The 18,096-nt window shown below is 35.8% G+C and overlaps 1 protein-coding gene across 1 annotated transcript in view; it reads right to left on the bottom strand.

Annotated features, from left to right (window-relative positions):
- Window positions 1-4,505: 4,505 nt before the first annotated feature.
- The window catches only part of KCTD8 (potassium channel tetramerization domain containing 8), a 251,002-nt gene continuing 237,411 nt past the window's right edge, over window positions 4,506-18,096 (bottom strand). Inside the window, exon 2 of the mRNA XM_082464289.1 lies at window positions 4,506-6,544. Within this exon, the coding sequence (XP_082320415.1) occupies window positions 6,084-6,544 (461 nt within the window). The 3' untranslated portion in view covers window positions 4,506-6,083. The remainder of the gene's footprint in view (window positions 6,545-18,096) is intronic.

Here is an 18,096-nt window from a genome sequence, read left to right as displayed (position 1 = left end):
TAGCAGGAGATGCTTAAATCACATTCATCCAAATTGGAACAAACTATGAAATATTTTTAAAATATTCTTTTGATTAATCTCTCATGAGGGATTAGAAATGTAGGACCAATGAGTGGGATATGGCCTGAAAACATTGTAAAATAGCTTTTAGCAAGCCTAGTGAGGCAGGAAGAGTACCTACCAAGGACTGTTAAGGAAATTCTTACATTGAAAAGGATGTTTACTTGTTTGCCAAAATCATTCATACCAACTGTGTGCCAGAAGCTGTCTACTTAATTGTGTCCCCTCATACAAAGAAAAGTAAGAGCTTAACCTATATGAAAAATATTTCAGAACAATGGAAAATACAAATGTATATCATTCCTCTTATATATTATAGAACATAAATAATATGTACAGCAAAAGAGGATGTTTTTAAAGTGCTCTGATATTTCTGAGAATGGAATGATTAATAATTCTGTCCTTAAGGATTAAAGAAAGCTTTGGAAAGTAGGTGGTATTTGAACTGTAACATGCAGTATGGGAAAGATTTCAAATGTGAATGAAGAAGTTTGTGTGCATTTTGTGGGGGGGAAGGTGACTTCCGGATGCAGTAGAGTCTTAGCAAATCATTAGTAACTGGTGTGCAGTTTGCTTCTGGTTGTGAATCTGCAAAGGATGGATTGGTTCTAGAGTAGATTACAAATGGCCACAAATTCTCTGTTGCTCCTCCCATTAAGAGGTATAGTGTATTTCCATATCCCTTGAATTTGAAATGACTTGCTTTGACCAAAAGAATGCAGGGTAAGTGATGTTGTATGAGTTTGGAGCCAGGCCTCGAGATCCTTGCAACCTCCTGTCTTACATTCTTGGAACAGCCAAGTGTGAACAAATCTCAGTCAGATATCTGGAGAGGGTATGTAGAGAATTGAGGCACCTTGATTGAAACCTGTCAATGCCAAATATGGAGTGAGACCGTTATAGTTTATTTGACCACTGACAAATTATCGGTAGATTGTCCAGATGAGTAAGGCCAGGTGAGATCAGTGGAAGGACAGCCCAGCTGATCTCAGTCCAGATTGCCGATTCTCAGAATCATGAGATGATAAATGGTGGTTGTTTTTTTAAGCCACTAAGTTTTGGAAGTGGTCTATTGTCAAACAAAGGTAAATTGCTATGAAGCCACTTTATTGAGGGCCTATAATGTGATACTAAAGTTTTTGGATTATATTTTCAAAAAGTGGGGGACTTCGATATACTATCAATGAACAGGGGAATTTGAAATTAAAAACACACTACCATTAACATTAGCACTCCCTAAAATGAAAAGCTTAGGTATAAATCTAACAAAATATGTACAAGCTCTGTATGAGGAAAACTACAAAACTCTGATGAACTGAATCAAATAAGAACAAAATAAATGGAGAGATATTTCATGCCCATGGATAGGAAGAGTCTACATTGTCAAGATGTCAGTTCTTCTCAACTTGTTCTGTAGATTCAATGCAATCCCAATAAAAATCCCAGCAAGTTTTTTTGTGGATATCAACAAACTGTTTCTAAAGTTTATATAAAGAGGGAAAAGACTCAAAAGAGCCAACACAATATGGAAAGAGAAGAACAAAGTTAGAGGATTGATGTGATCCAACTTCTAGACTTACCATAAAGCTACAGTAATCAGGAAAATGTGGTATTGTTAAAAAAAAAATAAGACAAATAGATCAATTAAACAAAATAGAGATCCCCCAAATAGACCCATATACATATAGTCAGCTGATCTCTGACAAAGAAGAAAAGGCAGCACAGTGGAGCAAATGGTTTTAAAACAACTGGACATCCACATGCAAAAAATGAATCTGAACACAGACCTTACACCCATCACAAAAATTAATTCAAAATTGATCACAGACCTGAATGGAGAATGCAAAACTATAAATCTCCTAGAAGATAACACAGGAGAAATCTTGGGTATGACAATGACTTTTTTAATATAACACCAAAAACGCAATCCATGAAAAAAATAACTGATAAGCCAGACATGATTAAATTAAAAACTTCTACCTGTGAAAGACAATGTCAAGAGAATGAGAAAACAAGCTACAGACTAGGAGAAAATGTTTGCAAAAGAAATATCAGATGAATGACTGTTATGCAAAATACATAAAGAATGCTTAAAATTCAACAATAAGAAAACAAATAACTGGATTAAAAAATGGGTCAAAGACATTAACAGGCATCTCACCAAAGAAGACATATAGGTGGGAGAAAAGCATATGAAAAGATGCTCCACATTATGCGTCATCAGGGAAGTGTGAATTAAAATGATGAGATACTACTACAAACCAATTAGAATGGCCCAAATCTGGAACACTGACAATACCAAATGCTGATGAAGATGTGAAGGAACAAGAACTCTCATTCATTGCTGGTGGGAATGCAAAATGGTATAGCCACTTTGGAAGACAGTCTGGCAGTTCCTTACAAAACTAAATATCCACTTACCACATGATCTAGTAATCACACTCTTTGGTATATACCCAAAGGAGTTGAAAACTACATCCAAACAACAATCTATATATGGATGTTTATAGCAGCTTTATTCATAGTTGCCATAACTTGGAAGGAACCAAGTTGTCCTTCAGTAGGTGAATGGATAAATAAACTGTGGTAAATACAGACAGTGGACTATTATTCAGCACTAAAAAAAAAAAAAGAGAGCTATCAAGCCATGACAAGACATGGAGGAACCTTAAATGCATATTACTAAGTGAAAGAAGCCAAATCTGGAAATGCTATGTACTGTATGATTCCAATTACATAACATTCTGAAAAAGACAACACTATGCAGACAGTAAAAAGAACAGCAGTTGCCAGTGGTTGGGGGAAGGGTGAGGAATGAATAAGCAGAGCACAGATGATTAGGGGGGCGGTGAAAATACTCTGTGTGATACTATAACGATGGATATGTGTCATTATGCATTTATCCAAACCCCCAGAATGTAAAATACTAAGCGTGAACAATAATGTAAACTATGGACTTTGGGTGATACTGATGCATCAATGTAGGTTCATCAATTATAACAATGTACAATTCTGATGGGGGATGTTGATAATGGAGGAGGCTGTGCATATTGGAGGGTAAGGGGTACACGGGAAATTTCAGTACCTTCCTCTCAATTTTGCTGTGAACCTAAAATTGCTCTTAAGGTCTTTAAAAAAAGTAGGGAGCCTTAAAATGACTATGCAATACAATTGTGTCCACCTACCTGCAACCTGACACAGCACAGCAGCTGTTATATAAACGTTTTCTGTCTTGCTAAGTTGCACCTTTCCTGGTCCTTTGGCTAGAGAGAGGATTTTGTTGGGCCTTGCTTTTTCTGCACCTGTTAGTATTTCTGGGTTACCAGCTTCAGCGATATATAGACAAAAAGAAAACCCAAGAAATTCCGTCACCATGCTGTTTTTTGGTCCCATTGTTTCTAGCCAGCTTTCCTTCTTTTATGAGCCTTTCAGAGCCTCTTAAGTGTGTTTGTATGTAATGTCCAGGGTTTTCAGTTATACTTAGTGGGAGAAATAAGGAAAAGTATATCTACTCCATTTTTCCAAAATTGAAAATCTCATAATTTCACTTTTATTTCCTTTTCTCATCTTAGTTAGTACTCAATTTATGTTTCCACTTGAACTAATAATAAAATATCAGGTCACAAGTTAAGTAAATACTGTATATCAAACAAAAGGTATTCTCCAAAAATACTCAACTTCAATGCCTTTCCAGCTCTTGTGACTTATGGTGGTCCTCCAGATTTTATCTCCTGATTCTTTGGAAAAGAAGTTTTATACAACAGTTTTAGTCTAACTCATCTTTAAACTTCAGAGTCTCCTTTTCTTCAGGGAAGAGTCCTCATTCTAGCTTCCTCCCTTGATTCTCTTGTAAACCCAATTGGGACCAGCCAGGATCTAGCCTCTGATGAAAGTGTAATGATTTGGGAGAATCAGACCATAAACTTCTTCCCAAGGGCAATAGCTAGTAATTTGTATTTCTTGAATATGTTGTTAACCTTTGAGCCAAATGTTTGGTGTATGGTAAGTGCTCAATAGACTATTATTGAAACAGGTTCTAATTTATTAAGAAGGACTGTAAGGATAGACAATCTTAGTGGCATCACTTCACTTGTGGTAGAGCTATGAAGATCTGAAATAGTCCTCATTTACCAAATTCTTACCATTGCAATTCTATTTGAAGTTTTGTGTTGGGAAAAAATAGAGTAGGATGTGAAGTGTTCTTCAGATCTATTCCCTGCCCTTCACTGCTAGGCTTTGTATCACAAGGGGATCACCTCTATTAAATTAATTTTCCTAGGCTCCTTTGCCAACTGCTTCTACTTATATTGGGACAATGGAAAGTGTTCGTGGGAAATTGGAATGTGGGAAGCTAGGATAATTTCTCCCCTCTCTCTCTGTTTTGGGAGGTATCTTTGGAAGTGACTCTGACTCCTTAGTAGATATAGTTCTTTTTTTAAAAATCTTTTTCTTTTTTAATTGGAGTATAATTGCTTTACAATGTTGTGTTAGTTTCTGCTGTACAATGAAGTGAATCAGCTATGTGTATACATATATCCCCTCCCTCTTGGATCTCCCTCCCAAACCACCCCCCAATCCTGCCCATCTAGTTCATCTCAGAGCACAGAGCTGAGCTCCCTGTGCTATACAGTAGGTTCCCACTAGCTATCTATTTTACACACGGTAGTGTATATATGTCAATCTTAATCTTCCAGTTCATCCCACCCTCCCCTTCCCCCCATGTCCACATGTCCATTCTCTATGTCTGCGTCTTTATTCCTGCCCTGCAAATAGGTTCATCTGTACCATTATTTTAGATTCCACATGTATGCATTAACATACAACATTTGTTTTTCTCTTTCTGACTTACTTCACTCTGTATGACAGACTCTAGGTCCATCCACATCTCTACAAATGACCCAATTTCATTCCTTTGGATGGCTAATATTCCATTGTATATATGCACCACATCTTCTTTATCCATTCATCTGTCGATGGACACTTAGTTTGCTTCCATGTCCTGGAAGCAAGTCTCTAGCTTACCAACATTAAGGTTGAACGTATCACTCTCCAGTTTGGGATTTTAAAGGAAAATTGAAGACAATATAACAACTGAATATTTTAAAAGAAGAGTCAGTAGAGATCAAGGAATTCTAATATATTTTCCTTTTTTAAAATAAATACATAAAGCTCTTTACTATTTCCCTCAATTATTTTGATTAACATTATAGTCAGATCTTTCAGAGCATCATTATACCAATTTTCACAGCCTGATGTAAGGACTCATTTCACAGAAATAATCATGACTAGCATTAATAGATGAATGTCAGTGTCATAACACAAGATTATAAGGCATATTTACATCATCTTAACATACAGAACACCATACACATACACAAAAAAATCACAGATCCAGAACAAATAAGATTCAATCTCCTAGACAGCTTACATCTATAGGCTTTGCCTGAACCTTTCTCGTTTTTTTTTTGCTATTTTTTCATAATTTTTTTCTTTCCAAGCAGCAAACAAATCTTCCCTACGTCTTGCGAATTATTTGTAACACTGTGCTCATGCAAAAGTAATACTTGTTTTATTGCATTAACATTTAAGCAGTTTTGGATTTGGGTCCCAAAACCATGATCTAACATTTTACTTGATGTGGCTTCATCCATATTGTCACTTTATTTGGAGTGATACGATGATTTGTTTTTGGTGAGTTACAAAATGACAAACATGACCACAGTTCAAAAATCAAGATCCTAAGCTTCTTGGTCATGCACGTTTTACTTTCATTCTTGCAAAATGGCTTGAATCAGGAACACCATTTGATTCAACATTTATTAGTTTTCTTTTTTAAAAATCATATTTCTAAAAACAACAACAACAACAAAAAGAATGAAAGAAAATACTGTCCCACATCCACTGTTCACAAAAAGGAAGAGCAGCAAGAATCAATCACACTGACCATTGTTAGTACACAGTCAGGTGGTGACACCATAGTAAACACTGAACGTCATTGAAATACTGCAGGAATGTGATAATTACTATAACCCATACTTCTGTAACAGTTCAGACTGCCACTGGCGTTTGCGCTCTGGAAAATAATCTGGAATGTGGATTTTTTTAAAATCCTGAATACACTTTTTCATTTCTTCTTCCACACTTAGCTTCTCACAGACTTTCTTTTTGGAAAGATTGGTTTCCCGGGATTTGCTGATGAGTGTCTGAAAGAGTTCACTGTTTCTGCGTTTGTCTGGTGGGGCCATCCATTGCACAGGTGCTTTTTTGGAAGGACGATCCAATGTTAAGGTGTTAGGTTGGTGAGCTGTCGCCTGCTGGGCACTGGGTGGGTTGTCCTGGGGAGTGCTTGCCTCTGAGTGGCTGTCACAACTGGAAGTGGAGAGCTCATTACAGGAAGTCCCACTCTCACTTCCTTTATCTGTGACTTTGTCATGTTTCCTATCTTCATGCTCTTGTTTAGGTGACACTATTTTCTGAGATGGTCCTAAAAAGGAAAAAAGGAGTAGAAAAACTGAGTAAGAAGTGGGAAGGTCGAATTAAACAAGCTTTAGATTTTTTATATTAAACCAAGAACATTTAAGAAAAATGCCGTTTGTTGCACTAGTTTATATTTGAAGGATTAAATACAACACCTGGTGTTGTTAATGTCTATTGAAACATGCAACATGGTGATTAATTATTTATAACAATAAAATTCGGGAGGTTCGCTTGATGAGCATTTATAGATTAGACAGTTCATTCCTGCTTTAGCGAATGGCATTAGTTGTCCTTTGCATATGTATTTCACCATTATAAAAGCAGAAAGTACCATTGCTCTATTTTACAAAGTAGCAGCATTCTCCAGGCCCAGAAGTGCAATAGCATCATTTGTGCTTCCAAGAGAGAGGCTGGTTTAAATCTTATCCTCCATCTCTTAATCTTGCTTCCTGTCTATTTCCTTGGAGAGAATTATGAAAGTGATGTAAGATATATATGTGCCTAATATTATGCTGAAAAATAGGGTTGAAATATAGTATTCTCTTAAATTTCAAGGCTTACCATTTGAGGTAAATTACCTAGGAGGACAATTTTCAGAAAGTGATAGTTTGCCAAGATAATTATTTCAAATACACAAACAGTTTATTTCCAAGAGGGAGCATATATTATTCTCTTTGACTCTGCTGTGGGATTAGGACCTCCATCTAACATTTATTGAATACCACCACATATCCAGAACTATAATAAAACCTTGATTTAACTGGAGCCCAACCATTCAGAAATAAAAGTTACCCAAATCTTATTTTTTTCTTGTAGTCAACTTTTATGAACAAGTTATATAAATCAGAATTGAAGGGAAAAGCATCAATATTTTAAGCAATTGCCTAGGGGATTCTGCTGTGTAGCCAGAATTGGGAACAACTGATCTAATTCAGAGGTTTCAACTTTAGCCACATATGGAATTACTTGGAAAGCTTAGATTATTGATGCCTTGGTCTTAACCCCAGACATCCTGCTTTAATGAGATGCTACCTGACCACCAGGTCATTTAATAAATTCAGGTGATTTCAACATGCAGTCAAGATTATGAGCCTTTCCTCAATCTAATATATATGAATTGAGTTAATAACCAATATGAATAGTTTATATTAGTCAGAAGGTGAGGAAAAAACCAACAAAAACACTTTTCATAATAGCACTTATTATGTACTACCACTGTTGGATGTTATCACCAATTTTCCTATTTAAAATCAGAAGAAAAAATATTGATACCAGACATTTAGTTGAGTGGGATTAAAGATTTTTAAAAGCTTTAGAACCTTTTGGAGTGATGAAAATATTCTATATCTTGACTGTAGAGTTAAATACAGGACTGTATACATTTGTGAAAACACAGAATTGCGGAGCTAAAATGGATGGGTTTTTCTGTATGTAAACTATATCTGAATTAACCTAACCAAAAACATACAAAAAATCCAAAAAACTTTAAAGAATGTGTACCTATTTGAGAGACGGTCTTAACCAATATTTCATACTTCCTTTGTCCACAATACAGTAAAAGCAGAACAAATGCAGATGCTTATGAAAGCTTAGTAAGAAAGTGCACTAATACATTTCAGAAGCATTTGCAACCATGGATTAAAGAAAACAGACACAAACAGTTGTTTCTTTTAAGTCTCTGCCATTTTCATTTATGGTAAGAGAGAAAGGGGGGTGAATCTGAGGGATGGGGGTGGAGAAGATGCACTTCCTAATACTCCTTGCTGACTTACCCACATCCATTCCATACCCTCTGCTGTCTTTAGTGGCTGATATGGGCACAAACCACGTCCTTAGGCTCCCCTGCCTTGTGGTTTTCAGTTGGATTCAACCAGTGATAAAGATTGGCAAGATCATGCACTACCTGACCTCACCCCCAGGATTTCTGTGATGTGGTTTCATCTTTGGACCAAAAGGCACAGCCCTGTCTGGCAGCTCTCTCCACTTCTCTCACCTTCCCCCACTCCCTCTGCCACCCCTCTTTCTGGATTCCATTAGACTAGGCTCACATTTTCAGGCCTACAGGTATCAACCATTTCCACTGTAACTGGCATGAAGGTATTGCCTACACTGTTATAAACTGACAATATTCAACTGTGCTCAAATTACTCAAATGGATATGCCTTCTCTTTCTTCTGGGACCTTGACTGATAGACGCATAACGGTCATTAACCATCCATTGACTAGAAGGGTGTTACTCGTAGGATCAGTTTTTTTTTTAGTGGTGCCAGGTTTTAGTGGCAATAATACTGAAAAAAGAGTGAGTTTGAAGTCCTTCTGACCTGGAATCAAATTCCAGCTCTCTGGCAAATAGTCTTGTGGCCTTGAGCAAGATACTTAGCTTCTCTAAGTCTCAATTTCCTTATCTATAAAGTGGTAGTAGTAGTACTTCCCTCATAGGGTTATTTTGAGATTAAATAAAATACCATACAAAAGGGTCTAGTACAGTAATTCTCAACATTGAGAGTATATCATTGTAATTTTTTAAAAAATGTACAGATGTTCAGTCCCATCTCTGGAGATTTTAAGTTTGCTGAAGGGTTTGTATGTATGTATTTATATGGAGGTCAGAGTGGTGAAGGAGGTATAGCATCTGCTTATCTAATTATCTTAATGGCAGAATGTGATCCCAAGCTGGCATGATGCCCACCAGCCTAGTAAAATGTAGGATATAAATAAATGGTTTTTACCCTTTCTGTCAATCTTCTGCATTTCTTTAACCAGAAATCTCCATAGAGGAATCTAAGATTTTCATTCCCAATAATGACTAAAGGATTAAACTGCAAATACCTGGGAAAACCAATTTATGTTTAAGGATAAATGATTGATGAGAAATTGTTTCCTGCTAATAGGCAGGGGAATAGAGCATTAGATAAAGATACCCAGGCAGAAAAGTAATAACATCAGAGAGGAACACAGTACAGAAAGAGGATACTAGGTACCTCCAAAGCAAATGGTTCATTCTGTTTTTATTCACTGGGGAAAAACTGTTTAATGAGATAGGCTAGCTGTTTATATACAGAGCTATATAAAGTCCATGTGTTAACTAAATAAATTATATACAGTTATTATGCCTAATGGCATTATAATTTATTCATGGAAATAAGACTCTTCCCCATTCCCTCCCCAAAGTACACACAAACAAATGCAGACTCCACAGTACAGTAGGATGCAACATATTTATGATGGAAATGGATTGCTCTTGTTTGTAGTATAAGATGGAAACTCAAGGAAGACTTCTTTGAAGAAGGCATTGATCAGTTTAGCCAACAGAATTTTATTGAGCACCACTACGTTCCAGGCACTGTGCTGGGATCTAAAGGAAGCACATAGTGGGTGCTCCAGTGAAGTTCACAGGCTATTTTATGGTATTTTATAACATAAAGTGTTTAAAATGCATGCTGCACTGTAGAATATCTTCCACTATAGACTTTAAACTCTATGAAAAAAAATGGAGGTGGGAAGCCGAATTTTCTATGGTCTTAAAAGCACCTTTTTTTTTTCCAAAAAAGAACTTGGGAATAGGTACAGATATTAACAAGAATTAATAAATATACACTTTTATTTCTCATCCCTCCTACTTCTTAAGTTATCTTTGGCAAGGTGGACTCCTAATCAAGAGACCAAATAGGTTCAGATGTTTATTTAAGAGAAAATGCATAACAATTTTGTCCACAATTTTTGGTTTGTTTTTGAAGTGTAATTGATCTACAGAGCTATGTTAGTTCCTGTTACACAACATAGTGATTTAATATTTCTATACATTCCAAAGTAGTCACCACAATAAGTCTATTTATGTCACCATACAAAGATATTACAGTTATTGACTATATTCCCCACATTGTACATTTCATACCTGTGAGTCATTTATTTTGCAACTGGAAGTTTGTACCTCTTAATCTCCCTCACCTATTTCCCTCATATATATATATATATATATATATATATATATATATATATATATATATATATATACACACTACATCTTCTTTAGCCATTCATCTATTGATTGGCACTTAGGTTCCTTCCCCATCTTGGCTATTGCAAATAATGCTGCAATGAATATAGAGGTGCATGTATCTTTTCGAGTTAGTATTTTCATTTTCTTTGGGTAAATATCTAGGAGTGGAATTGCTGGATCATATGTTAGTTCTATTTTTAACTTTTTGAAGAACCCACTTTTGAATGTATAGAATACTATAATAGTTCTTTGTATAAATCATTAAGAGTAATAGTCTCCTTTTGATTTATGTCAGAATTTTTGATGATGCATAACATACTATATATTATAATTGCCATTTGATTAAGCATACTTTAAATCATTACTGATAACAGTGGATTGAAATTGGGACTAAGATATAACAATAAAATGATTTATGTGTTTTTTATGACATGAAATGTAAGAAAAATAAATGAATTAAGAGGAAATAATAATTTAATGTAGTTGCTTAGTTTTCTGTGGATGCCTGCTAATTGTAGGCTTCCAGGGATAGTTTAAAACTTTACGTCATTCCATTCAATGATCCAGAGCCACTTGAAATGCCTTAAGCACAACATGAATAAAAATTTAAATAGCACTAAGTCCTGTATATATGGGAACAGCATGATTTTCAGAAACTTCTCTGTGTTTCTTCTGATAATAATATAATCAAATATATATCTAAGTGATGTTCCTAAAAGCATTTTGCCCTCTGAGTTGCAATACCAATCAGACAGCATAAGAAAAGAAAATGAAGTATGATTTGGTGGCTTAATCAGCTGGGCTTTCTTCCATCACATAAAGAGACTAATGAATAATTATTAGAATAGGCAACAAATCAGTGAACAAGCAAATCTCACACCTATTTAAGATTTAACTTTAAAAAGGAATTAGTTATTTAAAAGTCCAATATATATGTGCAGCTAGAAACTTTCCAAAAAGCATTTGGAAAATTAAATCTTCCACTTTTCATTTGGCTATGTGCCATTAAATAGACTAGGATTTTCATCCAGGAGTTGATTGTCTTTCAGGGGGATTTATAGCCTTACCTAGGAGACCTGCAAGCCAGCTACCTAGGTCACGCTGTTCCACAACTAATTTTTAAAAGAACAGTCAGTACACACATGCACACACACGTAACATACATTCTGTTCCTTTATTATGCTTGCACCTTTCTTCACTGTGGGAAAAGCCTTGGAAGATCTGAGTCTGAGCTTGTCTCAGCCTCTCTAGGCAAGTACTTTGTGCTGGTCACATCACCTATCTAATATTTGGCCTTGCTGGTTAAAATTTTTGGCTTGGCCCCTAGATTCATTTATGTTATAAAGGTCTATAATTCTAAATTATATAATGAATAGGAAAGACTTTTCCATGTAGTAAAATTCTAATCAAATATTAAATATAAAACATGAAAGAGTCCCCGTTAATAGAAATTACCTCTTAGAATGGAGAAACAAATTCGATTTCTACTTAAGTACTTCACAGAATTACAGGGTTCAAGAATAACTTTCTTCCACGTTCATTGATAGGAAGGGTAGTTCTAGAAGACATTATCAACTTACATTTGTTTCATTAAATCTATCCTTGTCACTGAAACGCCAGCAATGAGAATGATGCTTAAGGCAACACAGTGCAGATTGGCTGAGCTCACATCCTAGTTCAAGGACTTACTAGGTGTGCTTTCTTGGCCAGGTTACTTACTTTCTTTGGGCCTCTGTTTTCTCATGTTTAAACTTCACGGAGTTGCAGCAAGGATTCAATGAGCTAGCACATGTGAAGTACTCAGGATGTGCCCGGCATGTGTAAATGCTCACAGTGTTCATTATTATTATTATACAGAATAAACATCCAGTGCTATTTGGCTATAGTATGGCATAGCTGTTTATCTGAATATTAACAGTACTGACTGAGGAATCCAAATATTTCCATTCTAACTTTGGCTCCACACATAGTACCTATGAACATATGAATTGCAGGCAAGTCACTTACTTCTCTAAGCCTCAGTTTTTTAGTCTATTAAAAATGAAATAAGAATAGTAATTCCTAGTCATATAGTCATAATAAGAAAGGAGATAATAGATGTCAAAGCAATTTTGCTGTAAAGTTCTCTGTAAGTGATTTGAGAGCCTATTAAGTATTAAATTCTCATGTCCAAAAAGGAACTTTGAGAAAATAAAACACAAACGCTCTCTTTTGAGTTATTAAAATGTGTGAATTAAAAGTAATAGTAAAAACATTACATTAAACAAAATATACTACATTGAAGGCATCACAATGGGCCAAAACTTGTAAAACTGGGCAAAATGGGGTTTTCAATTAATTACATTGGGTTTTATTACACTGATAGAAAAAGGAGGAAATGATAGCTTTTCTAAGTCATTTGGGTGAATAGTGTCGTACAGAAATTAATCATTAATATTTTTATCTTTAAAAAAGGCACGAGACTACTGGGTAGTGCTGGGTGTAGACACATTCAGTAATAGTACTTCCGTATTTTTTTCTCAGAATACACAGGGATTTCCAAATAAGGTCTATGTGGATAACTGCACACTTGAAAAAACCTTTTATTTTAATCTCTTTACCTGCCTAGTGATGGTAAAAAAGACTGAATATGCAAAATGTGTCTTCCACAGGCACAATTCCCAGAAGGGGAATTACCCTTTAATAGTACTAAACTCAATGGTGTGTGAATGGTTATGTGGTACTTGAACAGAATGAACCAATCTGTCTTAAATATTAGCACTACATGCCTCTAAGTATTAAGCAGTTGAGTCAAAAAGGGAAAAACTCCATTTCAATTTGATAAACATTTGTTGAGCAGCTACTATGTACCAGGTCTCACAGTGTTAGTTTTAAGAGGAAGGACACACACACACACACACACACACACACACACACACACACACACAGAGTCCCTGGAATTAAGTAGTCCAGGCTTAGTGTGACAAGCACAGTAATGCAGCTGTATCTAAGTGTGAATGGGACAGGAAGGAGAGAGCAAGAGTAAATGGTGATTGGAATGAGCTAAGGAAAGGGGATCATTTTTAATTCATCAGTTAAAATCTGCATATAAACTATAGTCAGCCCTCCTCTGTATCTGTGATTCCCCCCTTATCTGAAGTATCGCAAACTAAATTGAAACTTAAAGATCATATGGGAGATGCATTCATCTTAGAGTAAAAAGGCTATTTGAATGAATAAAAACTAATTTTTATTTATTTATATTATTTAAAAAAATTTTTTTAAGTTTTTTTTGTTAGTTATCTATTTTATACATATTAGTGTATATATGTCAATCCCAATCTCCCAGTTCATCCCACCACCACCACCCCCCCACTTAAAAACTAATTTTTATATGAGAAGAATTAAACTCATTTCTTTATCTTTTTTATAATCTCTACTCTCATTACTTGACCACTTCTATGAATGAAAGTGAATAGAAGAGAAAAGAAAAGTAAAGAAGGGTAATTTGAAAAGAGAAACATTTTGTGGTATTCTTTCTTCCACACTGACATGATTGGTCACTAACCCACTCTTCTGATTCTTCTTGTACCTGTTAACTTTTTACTCTACTTTTTTATTTACAGTGTGTCTCCCTGTCTTTAAATTGTAAATGCCTTGAAGACAGAAGCTGTGCCTTTGTAGCCTATCATGAAGCCTTCATCAGAGTAATTCCTTAACCAAATTAATAAAATGAAAATGATCTTCACTCCTCTGAATTTCTATAGTATCTACTACTGACTATATCATTTGTTTGGTACTTAGCACTCACTACCTTTTATGTTACTAAATATTCACCTAAATGACCATTGAGTAGTAATGATGCTCCCATAATCCACACACAAATGTCCGTTCCAAAGTCACATATCCAGTGTCCTATCTTCCTCAAAAGGGTTATACAGTTGACCCTTGAACAACATGGAGGTTAGGGACACCCTCTGTGCAGTGAACAATCTGAGTATAAGTCACAGTCAGCCCTCCATACCTGTGGTTCCTCCGTATTTTTGGTTCTGTATCCTCAGATTCAACCAACCGTGGATTGTGTAGTACTGTAGTATTTACTATTGAAAAAATTTGCATATAAGTGGACCCACACAGTTGGAACCAAGGTTGTTCAAGGGTCAACTGTAATTTCCATGAGGTCAGAGACTGTGTCTTAAGTTTCCTTGTATCACTCAGTTCAGGAGGCTGATTTGTTTTATCATTGAATCAAAGATACTAATAAGTGAATAAGAAAAAGTAATGTAGCACTAGGAAAAAATATACGAGAAAATATACATTTAATGGAACGTATTTTGGAGGAAGTTTTAAAAGTAATCTTATCACCTTCCTCCCATTCTATAAATCTGTGTCTTCCTGTTAGTTATTTCTATAGATTATACCCAAGTCACCTTTGACTACCCAATGGATTTATCTTTTATTTCCAATTATTTTCCAAGTCTTGTTAATTCTACTCTTACAATGGCACTCGAATCTACCCCTTCATTTCTATTCCCATTTTCACCACTTATAACCAGTTTCTCATTATTTCCTACTGTCTCTTAACCAGTTCTCTGACTTCATTTTAGTTCGATTTCAAACTATTCCCTACATCATTGCTAAATAAATATTCCGAAAGTCTAATTCCATGTACAAAAACCTTCTAAATAGTTCCTTTGCACACAGAATGAAAACTCTGTGCCACATTTTGGCACAGAAAACTGTCCTCAGTGTGACCCAAATGATTATTGCAGCCTATCTTGTAATGCTCCCCATATATCAGCCAAAATACACTTATTGTTCCTGGTAAATGCCTTGCTTTATCCATGCTTATTTCCCTCCTTCTGGATTGTATACTTTCCTTGCTCCAAAGGAAAGTAACACTTTCAAACATGTTCCAAATGGTGCTTTCAGCATCAAACCTTCCATTCTCACATTTGGATGTGATTTCTTGTTATTTCTTGCTCTCTAACGATCCACTGCACTTTGTTTGAATCTACCAAGTATTGAGCTTATCTTGTCTCAAATAATAGTTATTTCTATACTAATTTTAACTTGCATCCCTGAGTTCTGCCCCACAACACACACACACAAACACTCATACAATCTATGTTAGTCATTATGGAACAGAGATTTTATTTTATCTTTGTATTTCCTGGAGCTCCACCCCCATGACAAGGCTTATAATTATTCAGTAACTATTGAACTGAATTAAGTGAAATTAGTATAATCTACAAAAGAATGTCTAAGCACATAGGGAATTTTTTATGCCCAAAGAAGTTTTGTTTTGTTTTGTTTTAACTAAAAAAGATAAACCCAAATATAACTAAGCTCATAGGGTGTAACAAAAACAAACAAAAAATAAGGGTGAAGATATGAACTTTCTGCAGTGATCTATAAGAAGGACCTCACAGTCTCTCTAGTAAGTGAAAGTATTCTTTTGAGAACGTCCCTATGTTATCTCCTTTAGGTTACAGAAGAGAAGTGAAAAGTTTTGGGGAACCACATATAATAAGGAAAGACATTTTTCTTTGTTGTGCAGAGAATTCTACATCACTTATGTGATTGTACCTGATGCTTGCACATAAATAGGCCTAGGAGAAAAGGTATTAAGTGTTCACTTGTCCATTCAGAATCCCTGTCACATGCAAAATGTTTACCAACACCTTGCAAGAAGTCTACATTTAAAACTGGTCTTCATATTCACTCATGGGAGCTAAGATTCTGTGGCACACGTACCCATTTTGTATTAAAAAAGAAAAATAATAAACAAGAACTCCAGAAAGACGCCCTGGCTTCTTTTGAATCTTGAAATTAAGATCTGCTCATTCCCAGGTTCCCACATTTGAATTCACCACACCTTATTATTGTTGGATGTTTGACTTTTTCCCCATGTGCCGAAGTAGTCATCTTCTAACGACCTCCTTTATCACAGGCGCATACTGTATAAGAGGGATAATTTACCTGGCTTTCAAATTTGTGAACACAAGCCCACTCATGCTTGTTCCATATCTGTAAATTGTGGATCTTAATGCCTACATGGTGCTTGGCAAGGATTGAGAGGTTGTATCCACAGCACATCTGATGGCTGTGGGAGGATAAAAAAGGAGCCCTGTAACTATAGGTTGGGGTGCACTTAGGGCGTGCTGTGTATAACAAATTGAAATGAACAAAAACCCATGCTGGTTGTAAATTATCCTTGCCTGTTATAAACTACTAAAAGAAAAAACCTGATGACAACAGAGGAAGCAGAGTTTGTGAGGAGGCAAAAACAAAACAAAACAAAACAAAAGGAAACAAACAAACAAACAAACAAAACCAGGCTAATACTCTTGGGTCCCAGGAGCAGCAGTGATTGCCGGCAGAAAGTCATAGCTAAGGGGATTTTTGTTGGTCAGATCTCTTCAGAATCTGAGTGCCTTCCTACCAATAAATGTTTTCAAGTACTTCCAACAATGGCCAGAGAGATGCCACTTCTTATAGCTGCCATACTGTTTAATGTGAGTGCCACCTCTTTTGCCTTTGAGATGTATAAAAGTGTACCTGTTATAGAAGCAGCTATACAGTGAATGGAAAAAGGAAACATAAATGCTTACAGCAGGGTTTAATTTCATGTTGTGTGACAATGAAAAACTGCTCAGCCTTTGAAAATAGCAAGACTGTGTTTGAAGTAAAGTTCTGACACCTACTAGCTATGTGCCAAAATGTACCTCTGAGATTCATTTTCCTATTTTGCTTAAGAAGGATTAAAACTATGGTACCTCCCTCCTAGAACTGCTTTAAGGAAGGATATATATGAGGAAGAGCCTAACAGTAGGCTGAAAAGTGGCCCCAGAAAAGACATCCCGTCCTAATCCTTGGAACCTGTAAATGTCACCTCATATGAAAAAGTCTTAGCAGTTGTGATGAAGGATTTGGGGTTGGTGAAATTATTCTGGATTTTCCGGTTGGACTCTAAATTAACTACAGGTATCCTTGCAAGAAGGAGTTAGAGGGAGATTTCATACACACACAGGAAGAGGATGCAATGTGGTCGCAGAGTCAGAGATTGGAGTGATTTGGCTACAAATCAAGGAATGCTGGCAACCACCAGAAGCTGGAAGGGGCAATTTTCCCCTGGAACCTCTGGAGGCAGTGTGGCACTGCTGTCACCTTGATTTCAGCCTGGTGAAAATGATTTTGCACTTCACCCTTCTGGAACTATGAGACAATAAATTTCTGTTGTTTTAAGCCACCAAATTTATGGTAATTTGTTACAACAGCCATTGGAAACTAACACAAGTCTATTTAGTCTGATGTCTGGCCCTTGGTCGATGCTGAGTTATGGCATTTATATAAGTGAACATGGTATTATCCTTAATAACTGGATGATATTGGATCTGAATTATAGGATCTTAGTTTCTCAATTAAAATACAATCTCTTGCAATCTCTGCCAAAATGTCATACTGTATCTTTTCCAAATAATAACCCTTAAGATTTTGGAAAACAGTTATCATGTCTAGTCTAAGTTTTCCCCAACTATGTAAATCAACTATTATTTGCATAATGAATTTTATAGTTC

The sequence above is a fragment of the Balaenoptera physalus genome (genome assembly GCF_965194825.1).
Source record: "Balaenoptera physalus genome assembly, chromosome: 5".
Taxonomy (NCBI): Eukaryota; Metazoa; Chordata; class Mammalia; order Artiodactyla; family Balaenopteridae; genus Balaenoptera; species Balaenoptera physalus.
Note: the sequence above shows the minus strand (reverse complement) of the source record. Positions and strands in the feature narration are given on the sequence as shown.